Raw genomic sequence first — 10,740 nt, 5'->3', positions numbered from 1 at the left:
GTTGCTGTGGTTCTGTTCGCTGAGCTGGAAGTTTTTGTTGCAAACGTTTCGTCCCTGTCTAGGTGACATCCTCAGTGCTTGGGAGTCTCCTGTGAAGCGCTTCTGTGGTGTTTCCTCCGGCATTTATAGTGGCCTGTCCCTGCCGCTTCTGGTTGTCAGTTTCAGCTGTCCGCTGTAGTGTCCGCTGAAACGACACGACCAACTATCCCTAGTAGCCACACATGCAGACGACGAGCAACATGAATTTGACTGGGATAACACTACCATTATAGGGCAAGCGAAACAAAGAACAGCCAGGGAATTCCTAGAAGCATGGCACTCATCCACAAACTCCAACAGCAAACACATCGACCTGGACCCAATATACCGGCCACTACAGCGGACAGCTGAAACTGACAACCGGAAGCGACAGGGACAGGCCACTATAAATGCCGGAGGAAACACCACAGAAGCGCTTCACAGGAGGCTCCCAAACACTGAGGATATCACCTAGACAGGGGACGAAACGTTTGCAACAAAAACTTCCAGCTCGGCGAACAGAACCACAGCAACAAGCACCTGAGCTACAAATCTTCTCACAAACTTTGAACATCTTTGGATTGTGGGAGGAAACCGGAGCACCCAGAGGAAACCCACGCAGACACTGGGAGAATGTGCAAACTCCACACAGTCGCCCGAGGCTGGAATTGAACCTGGGTCCCTGGCGCTGTGAGGCAGCAGTGCGACTGTAACTTGGCAGGGATCTGGGAATCAAGAGAGAATAGTAGAGGAATGTAGGAACAGGAGTAAGCCATTTACCACCTTGAGTCTGTCTCAACGTTCAGTAAGGTCTTGGCTGATCAGTCGCCTAACTCCATATGACTGTCTTTGGTCCATATCCCTTAATTCCTTTGCTTAACAGAAACGTCTCTATCTCAGATTTACTAGAGCTTACCAGAGAGTATCAGGACTTAAAGAATACTTAATACAGCTGGCGCTAGCATGGAGAATAATAAATTAATAGGTGAAGTTGGAGAAAGGGAGAAAAATATCAAATCCAAATCAGAATTATTGTGCATCTATGTAATGCCCAATGTACAGTAAATAGAACTGGAAGTTATAGGTGCAGATTGCCATGTCAAAATATGATGTAGCAATAACAGAGACCTAGCTCAACGAACGGCAAGGCTGGGTATAAATATTTCTGCGTATAATTTATTCAGGAAAGATAGAAAAGAAAGGAAGGGGGAAGTAATCTTGGTTAAGGAGTATATTGCTGTACTGGAGCAAGAGGGTGTTTCAGATGGTTCAGAGACAGAGTGAGGAAGGAGGAGTTGAAAGGGCTAGTGTTACCTTCTGCGATTAGATGGGAAATGGATATTGAATATACAGTTTATCCCCAGAAATGGCAACACTGAAGTCAAGTAAGGTGAGGCAAGGATGGAAAATAGAAGTAAGATTGATGAACTTTCCAATTCAGGACGAGAGCAGAATGACATTGTTGATGTTCTGGGGAAGGATTTGTGGGTGGAGTGCCCAAGTAGGACTGGAACAGTGAATGTTCCAAAAAGAGGCATGTGTGGTTAGGACCCATGCATGTGTGTATAGCCACACCTTTGACCTGGAGGAATTCTTTTTCCCTGTTTTCCACAGTTTTTCAGCTACACCAAACATATACATTTTGTGAGCTTTTCCACCACACTGTCTGAAATATTAGTGCTCACAGGCGTCTTCTAAGTCCTTCACCCCTTTTCCCAACACAGAGCAAGTGACCTTCCACCTTTCTCAACTCCTGAGTCCTAACTCCAATACTTATGTGCCTGCTGGTTCTTATTACAGCTTCCTGAGGTCCAGTAGGAAGTTATTCAACTGCTCTTGGCTGCCTCCCAATTCCACTACACAGCATCTTGAGTAGTTCAACTGTTTTCTCAGTGAATTGCAACATTCCAACATTGGTCCTACCTCTGTCTGTCTTTCTGTAATTTCCTGTAATTTTTTAACCCTTCTTTAGTCATTTCCAAACTGTCCTGACTGAGCTATTGAAAACCTTGCAGTAAGCCTGTACCCTTCCCTATGCTGGCCAGAACTGCATGTTATTAATATTTTGAAACAGTCAAATGGAGCTCCCTTGGAATTGAATGTACGTGGACGAATATATTCTTGCAGAATGCTGGAAATGGATTTCATCATAACTGGAGTGACAGAAATTTACCTGATTTGATGGAATAATTATGTGGTTAGATTTTGTGGATGTTGTTCAAAGAAAGAACAAGCTCAATCAAAGAGTTGTGCAGGATGGGGACTGTTCATGCCTCTTTTCAAGGAAGAAGACCTGTCTTGATTAGAGACGGTTATATACATGGTGAAGAGGAGGTGGCTAGGGCTAGAAGACAACTTTGGTTTTGGTGTTAGGTTTTGAAAGTTAAATGGGCTTATAAATGACCTGAAACAGAAGTGTGATTGACAGGGACAAGCATTCATTATTGAGCTTAATTTGCACTTGACAATTCAGCTATACCGCATTGTTGGACCACAAATCAAATTTGTAGAATCCCCACTGTATGCAAAGAGGCCATTTGGCCCATCGCGTCCACACCAATCCTCTGAAGAGCATCCCATGCCTTATCCCTGTAATTCTGCATTTTCCGTGGGTAATTCACCTAATCTGCATATCCCTGGACACTATACGCAATTTAGTATGGCCAATCCTCCTAACCTGCATATCTTTGCGACTGTGGGAGGAACCCAGAGAACCCAAAGGAAACCCATGCAGACATAGGGAGAATGTGCAAACTCCACACAGATAGTCGCCTGAGGCTGGAATTGAACCTGGATCCCTGGTACTTTGAGGCAGCGGTGCTTTGAGGCAGCAGTGCTAACCACTGAGCCACCGTGCCAGCCCAAATCTGTCCCCAAATGTCTGATTATTCCAGATTGTATTTGCTGATGAGAAAACTAATATAAAATGTGGAGGTGTAGGGTGGGCAAAGTCAGAAGTCACACGATACCAGCTTGTAGTCCAACAGATATATTTTAAATCCCAAGCTTTAGGAGCGCTGCTGCTTCATCAGGTAATGCTTTTAAAGCGATTTTAATGCACCTATACCTGAAAATGCATGAATATTTTACTTGGTTTACAGAACTGAAAAGCAAAAGAGATGAATATGCGGACCTGATCTTGGAATTCAAGGAAAGTGGTATTATTGGCAATCACTGGTCTTGTCTGAAAATGCATCAAAATACCTTCACTGGGAAGAAATTAGTCAACTGGCTGATGGAAGTCAAAAATCTTGGTGAGTCAGCTCGGTGAAGCTTCTTGTACACACCATGATTTGAAAAATCATTCAAACAAACGCTTCCCGTCTCTCAGTTGCATACAGAGGTTTGCTTGTGTGCAATGATAACATTTTAAAATTCTGAGAAGTTTCATCAAGTTGTATGTTTAAAGAAGCTCAGGTGCCGCAATTAATTCATCAAAATGAAAAGTTCTTTGTCCATGCTTTATGAGCACAATTTTTAAGGGAATAAATTTTTGTTCGAAACAGTAAGTTTTTTCTAAAATTAAAGTGAATAACAAAGTGTTCTTTCCAAATCTGTACTTTGTTCAATTCAACAGTATGTTGGATTTGTGCCACACAGCAGCATGACACAGCACTTTTTAGAAAAAAATCTGCCTGTAATTTTCCAACCGCCTAATGTAACCTTGCATTGTTTACAGCACCAGTTTCAGCTGGCATAAGGCAGAAACTGAGATATGAATCTGATATTTACATGGAGTTAGGGAGGGAACGGGGGGCCACTTTCAACAGCGAAGATGGCTAGTAATGTTCAGAATGTGAACATTCTCCTGTATGATGGACAGCAGGTGAAGTCTCTTACACCCTTCTGCCAATTGCGGCCATCCAGTGGCAAAATGTTGGGAACTTCACTTCATCTCGCTACTTTTTTCCACGTGGTAGGTGTCTGTGACTGATATAACTTGATTGGGCCTCCAGGTGGGAATTTGGGGTGGAGGGAGCAGAGGAAAAGTCTCCTTCTGATCAGAGTTTCCTCCAACTCACTCATAATCTGTGCACCCAGCGACTTCCCTGCCACTCTTTCAGACCTCTTATCATGGGCCCCACAAGGACATCTCCTGCCGATTCCCTCCAACTTACCTGTCATTCTGTTCCTGTTTGAGGACTGCACCCAATACCAGCACTAACCATGGGGCAGGAAAAGGGTGGGGACGGGACAGCAGAGAGCTACCTCCCATTACATTGTTCCACAGCTCTCAGGCATGGGACTTTCTCCGCAGATGGGGCAGATTACCCATCTCAGGCCAATTAACACTCCTCAGATCATTAAATAGCTGACAGCTTCCTTCCCCAGAACAAGTTGGGATTTTCGACAGTCCTTCTGCTGGGAAAAGCAGGAATCTCCACCACCTGTAAAGTGAAAAACTATGTAAGGGTATTTGAGCCAATATTGGTAATGGATACAGTGTGGATCATTTTCTTTGCATGTGAATACTGAGATGGCAGGGTGACAGATTGAGGGCTTGTGATGGAAGGGTCAAAAGAGACAAAGTCTGGCTCTTTTGGTACTTGTTTCGTTAACACAACATTTCATTTTGTAGTACTTGGTGTGTTATTTACAAGAATCCCCGAACATAGCTCTATTAATGTTTTCACAGATCCATTGCGAATCAAGATGATCATCTTCGTTTGTGCTTCTAAAAAGTTAATAGCAGTAAAGAGATATCAAAAACAAAAAATATTTTTCAATGTGCATTGTAAAGCAAAAGTAGTCAGAATTTGAATTCAGTCCGCAGTGTTATGCACCTCCTTTCTTGTTCAACTACCTAATTTTGACACTTTTTTATTAAGAAGTGCCTCATTCAAACTTTTACACAAACACTTGGCTATTTTAAGCATGAACTGATACCTGGTGTTTTGATTTGGAACATTTTATGAATGGAGTGTCCAGTTCTGAATGACTGGAATGGAAAACTGGTAGATTTAGTACATAATTTCTTAATATCTGGGGTTCCATTTTAAAGCAAATTAGTCTGAAACAGAATGTGTCTTTCACCAATTCGATTACAAAAAGGAAGCCATAAAATTCATTTTTACGTAGCTGAACAAATAGAGGTGGGATAGAGTGGAGGAACCTTTTTATTCTGCATTTGACTCTGCTGTATGGAATGCTTCATTCTGACTGAATGTGAACATTATGGAATGGTGTTCCATTTCCTATCACTCCAATTTCCAAATGTAGAATGATCTACATAATGTAGAGCAGAAGAATTAGCAGCAGGAGTAGGCCAATTGGCTCCTCAAGCCTGCTCTGCCATTCAGTAGAATCATGGTCAGTATGATTGTTGCCTTAACTCCAATTTGTTTCCTGTTTCCTATATCAATCTGTGAACAATTTAGGGGAGGCAGTGGCCTAGTGGTATTACCACTGGACTGTTTATCCAGAGACCAAGGTAATAAATATTTTGGAGACAGGCTTAATCCTACATCTCTATGACTCTAATAAAAATCTGGAATTAAGAGAGTCATGATGACCATCCATCCAAATCCATGACCACAAAACCCACCTGATTCACTAATGTCCTTTAGCGAAGAAAACCACCACCATTACCTGGTCTGGCCGACATGTGATTCCAGATCCACAACCATATGATTGACTCTTAACTACCCTCTGGGCAATTAGGGATGGGCAATAAATGCTGACCTATCAAGCAATGCCCTCATCTCATGAATGAATTTTTTAAGAACTTGGGATAATGGTGTCAATGCTGAGCTATTAATTATAGTAGTCTTTTGTTATGCAAGTGACATATTTGCTAGGTTCTCAAGGAACTCTTCAGTTACAGATTTCCAGGTAGGAAAAAGGGAAAGAAGATGATCCTAGAGGAAAGATAAAAAGGCTAAAGGAACATGAAAAGTTGGGTAGGCCAAATGGTCACTTGAACCTGCTTCAAAATTCAATAAGATCATTGTTCATATTCTACCTCAACTCCTAATCTCTGTATTGCTGAAATCCCTTTCATGGAAGTTTTAGTTCAAAGATTTATTTCAAGAACAAACTAGTAAAGGGAATTTCTTTTCTTCCCATTGCATGAAGGGAAGGGTGAAGGACTGGGCAGTAAACCAGCCATCAATATCTGTAAAGGAAAAATTTAGAACCTTACTGCACTGGTGCCTTACACAGGAATGGTAGGGAAAACTGATGTGTAAAAGCAAAAATACTAATTTAACATTTGAATCTATTATGTGTTTGGATTATTGAGCATTTAACAATGAATACTTTGTATCTTTTGCTGATGGATCTTTATTTAACATAGAAAATGCTGCAGCAATTGACATAGCGAAAGATTTGATGGTCAAAAAGTTTTTAAGCCCTTTGACTGCAAAAGAATTTGAAGACAGCGACACTCTATACAGATTAATGGAGCACGATTTTACTGCATCACTAAACACTGGAGCTACAGCAGAGTATGATGCAGTTTCTGGTAGGTAATGCCTTGTGCTTTTTTTACTGATGTCTACTGCAAGGTTGATTAGCAAGAGTTTCACAATTGTGATGGATAACATTTAAAATATATTGGTTACTGTTAGTAAATTTGGCTATCTCTCTCCACACTCAAATGTTTTTAATATCAAAGCAATACTATTTGTGATTTCCATCTACGAAGCCTTATTGTCAACCACTGCATACATACATTCAATATTTTTGCTTAAACATTACTTTACCATCCCTAACCAATATTCTAACTTTAAGAATGATGTTAGATTGGACGAAGGGATATTCGAGACTGAGAAGCAAATAATAGAGGACATTAAATTTGCAGAATGGACAAATAATTGGCAAGTGAAGTTTAGCACAGATAAACATGAGAGAGTACCATCTGCTGGGAAGATTAAAGATGTCACTTATTAAAGATGTCACTTTAATCAGATCACGAGATATTGGAGCAATTGTAGGCCAATTGGCTCATCAAGTCTGCTCCATCATTCAGTAAGATCATGGCTGATCTAATAATCCTCATCCTCACTTTCGTGACTTTCTCCCCCATAACCCTTGATTCCCTTACTGATTAAAAATCTGACTATCTCAGCGTTGAATATGCTTAACAACCCAGCCTCGACAACCGTCTACAGTAAAGAATCTTACAGGTTTACTATCTTCTGAGAAAAGAAATTCCTGCTCATCTGGGTCTTAAATGGGTGACACCTTCCTCTGAGATTATGGCTTGTAGTTCTAGTCTCTCATACACTGGGGAAAAGAACTCTCAGATCTAACCTGTATCTCTTCCTTAAGAACCTTATGTATTTCAATAAGTTTGCTTATTCTTCAAAGCTCCAAATGAGTACAGGCTTAACTTCTGAACCTTTTTTCATCAGAAAATACCTCCACCACTAAGATCAACCTGGTGAACCTTCCTTAGACTGCTTCCAGTGCTCATATACTTTTCCTTAGATAATAGGCCCAAAACTGAACAGTGTATTCCAGATGTGGTCTGACTGGTGCTTTGTGTAATTTTCACAAGACTTCCCTGTTTTTATATTCCACTCCCTTTAAATTAAGGCCAACACTCTAATTTCTATCCTGACTACCTGCTGAACTTGGATGAAAGCTTTTTTTGTGTTTACACACGAGGTCCCTAAACCCCTGTCTGCTGCAGCTTTCTGCAGTGTTTCTCCATTTAGATAATAGTCAGCTCCTCTATTCTTCCTTCCAAAGTGCATGTCTTCATATTTTCACATTATATTTCATCTGCCGAGTTTTTGCCCACTCACATAACCTCCCAGAATATATCAACTCTCACTTTTAGGATTAAACTGCATCACCCACTGTTCTGTTCATCTGACTAGCCCACTGTTCTGTTCATCATTTTGTATTCTAAAGCTTTCCTCCTTGCTGTTTGCTGCACTACTATTTATTGTGCCATTTGCAAACTTAAGAACAAACCAGCTAAATTTGTAGCTAGATCAGTATGAACAATACAGAGGTGCAATGAACTCTGCAGTGCACTGTACATAGAAACATAGAAAACAGGTGCAGGAGTAGGCCATTGGGCCTGCACCACTGGTCAATATGATCATGCTGATCATGCAGTTTCAGTAACCCATTCCCACTTTCTCTCCATACCCCTTGATCCCTTTAGCCACAAAGTCCACATCCAGCTCCCTCCTGAATATAATGAACTGACCCTAACAGCTTCCTGTGGGAGAGAATTCCACAGATTCACAACTGTAATTTGAAGAAATTCTTCCTCATCTCAGTCCTGAATGGCATACCCCTTATTCTTAGATTGACACCCCTAGTTCTGGACTTCCCCAACATTGAGAACATTCTTCCCACATCTAGCCTGTCCAGTCCCTTCAGGATTTTATCTGTTTCTATGAGATTCCCCCCTCATTCTTCTAAATTCCAGCAAAGGCAAGCCCAGTACGTCCAATCCTTGTTCACATGTCAATCCTACCATCCAGGAATCAGTTTGCTGAACCTTTGCTGGACTCCCTCAATAGCAAGAATGTCCTTCCTCAGACTAGGAGACCAAAACTGCACTCAATACTCAAGGTGTGGCCTCACCGAGGCCCCATAAAACTGCAGCAAGACATCCCTACTCCTACACTCAAATCCTCTCACTATGAAGGCCAGTATGCCATTAGTTTTCCTCACTGCCTACTGCACCTGCATGCCAACCCAGGTCTCGTTGCACCTCATATTTTCCAAAACTGCCACCATTCAGTTAGTAATCTGCCTTCTTGTTTTTGTGACCAAAGTGGATAACCTCTCATTTATCCACATTATATTGCATTTGACAGATCTTTGCCCACTGAGCCAGCCAGTCCTAGTCACCCTGCAGCCTCTTAGCAATCTCCTCACAGCATACTCTGCCATCCAGCTTAGTGTCATCTGCAAATTTGCAGATATCGCATTCAATTCCTTTGTCCAAATCGTTGCCGCTAACTCAAATATCCAGTCACCAAAAACAGCCTTCAACCACTTCCTCCTAATATTAAGTCAACTTTGAATCCAGTTTCCCAAAGAATCCTGAACCCCATGGATTCTTGCTGCCTTGTCCTATCATATAACACCTTGTCAAAAGCATTACTGAAGTCCATTTGGATGACATTAACAGCTTACTACCCTACCCTCATTAAACTTAAAAGGGTGCAGAAAAGATTTACAAGGACATTGCCAGTATTGGAGGATTTAAACTTTAGGGAGAGGCTAAATAGAATGGGATTATTTTCCCTGTAGTGTCCGAGGTTAAGGGGTGACTTTATAGAGGTTTATAAAATCATGAGGGGCATGGATAGGGTAGCTAGTCAAGGTTTTTTCCCCAAGGTGGGGGAATCCAAACTGGAGGGCATAGTTTTAATGTGAGAGGTGCAACCTTTACATGCACAGGCTGGTGTGTGTATATGGAATGACTGCCAGAGATGTGGTGGAGACTGGTACAATTACAATATTTGAAAGGCATCTGGATGGGTACATGAATAAGAAGGGTTGAGAGGGATATGGCCCAAATGCTGGCAAATGTGAACAGTTCAGGATATCTCATTGGCATGGACAAATTGGACCATAGAGTCTGTTTCCATACTGTACAACTCTGTGACTATCTACACACACAGTCACCTCAAAATATTGAATCAAATTGTTAGACATGATCTCCCCAGACAAAGCCAGACAGACTATCCATGATTAATCTTTGTCCCTCCGCAAGAAGGTTAATTCCGTCTCAGAATTTTTCCAAAATTTCCTCTACCACTGGTGTTAGACTCACTGACCTATACTTCTCTGGTTAATCCCTCCCACCTTCTTCACCATACTAGCTGTCTTTCAGTCCTCTGGCACCTCTTTTGTGTTGATAGCTGCTAAGGTTAGAGGCTCTGCAATCTCCTCCCTTGCCTCCCACCTGAGAGCAATCTGGGACACATCTCACTGGGCCTGACGATCTATCCAATTTTAACCATTAATACCATCTTTCCTTGGAGATAATTTATTCAATATTATCATAGTCCCATTTGTCGATTTCTGTAGCTACACCATTCTTATTCGTAGTGAATATAGATGCAAAGTACTAATTGAGAATCCCCAAGTGTCTGATGGCTCCACACACATTGCTATTTTGGTCTCTAATGGGCCCTAATCTTTCCCTGGTTATCTTTTTTGCCTCTAAAATAAACTGACTTTGGATTTTCCTCTGTTCTACCCACCCTGTGTTTTTTCATGTCACTGTTCACTAATTTCTATTTTGAGTAACTTCCTACATTTGAAATGTGCTTCTCAAGCTTCTGATATTTTCAGCCCTTGTGATAAACCATAAGTTCCCCTTACTAGTATAGATTACCAAGAAGTTGCAGAACATGGCAATTTCCCGATAAAGCCACCCCCAAAGACATGAAGAGTGATCAAGTGATGTTGAACATTTCTAGCTAAACTCCCATCAACATCAACTTGCATTTATAGAGTGCATTTAACATAGATAAATGCCCAAGAAGCTTCATGAAAGTTGTCAAAGAAAAATGTTTTAAGGTGTGTGTGTGTGTGTGTTTATATATACACACGTGCGCACTTACATCTTCAGTGTTTAGAGCCTTTACAACTAAAAGTACACTAGAATGAAGCAAATCATATGATTCAGAAAGCCAGATGTTACAAGAATAGGGAGAAGTGAGGCCATGTAGAATTGTAAACAAGGAAGAGAATTCTAACATTCGCTCCCAATCTGTTAACACTGCAAGTTGGTACTGGGTG

The 10,740-nt window shown here is 41.2% G+C and overlaps 1 protein-coding gene across 5 annotated transcripts in view; it reads left to right on the top strand.

The window, feature by feature from the left end:
• Window positions 1-10,740, top strand: part of zgc:152951 (uncharacterized protein LOC569013 homolog) — a 74,896-nt gene that overhangs the window by 37,690 nt on the left and 26,466 nt on the right. For all 5 annotated transcript variants that reach the window (XM_043701190.1, XM_043701193.1, XM_043701189.1 and 2 more), the window contains 2 exons: window positions 3,120-3,272; window positions 6,314-6,481. In XM_043701190.1, the coding sequence (XP_043557125.1) occupies window positions 3,120-3,272; window positions 6,314-6,481 (321 nt within the window). The remainder of the gene's footprint in view (window positions 1-3,119; window positions 3,273-6,313; window positions 6,482-10,740) is intronic.

Source organism: Chiloscyllium plagiosum, chromosome 12 (assembly GCF_004010195.1).
Source record: "Chiloscyllium plagiosum isolate BGI_BamShark_2017 chromosome 12, ASM401019v2, whole genome shotgun sequence".
In the NCBI taxonomy this organism is placed as follows: domain Eukaryota; kingdom Metazoa; phylum Chordata; class Chondrichthyes; order Orectolobiformes; family Hemiscylliidae; genus Chiloscyllium; species Chiloscyllium plagiosum.
The sequence above is the reverse complement of the archived record's forward strand: the minus strand, read 5'-3'. Positions and strand labels throughout refer to the sequence as shown.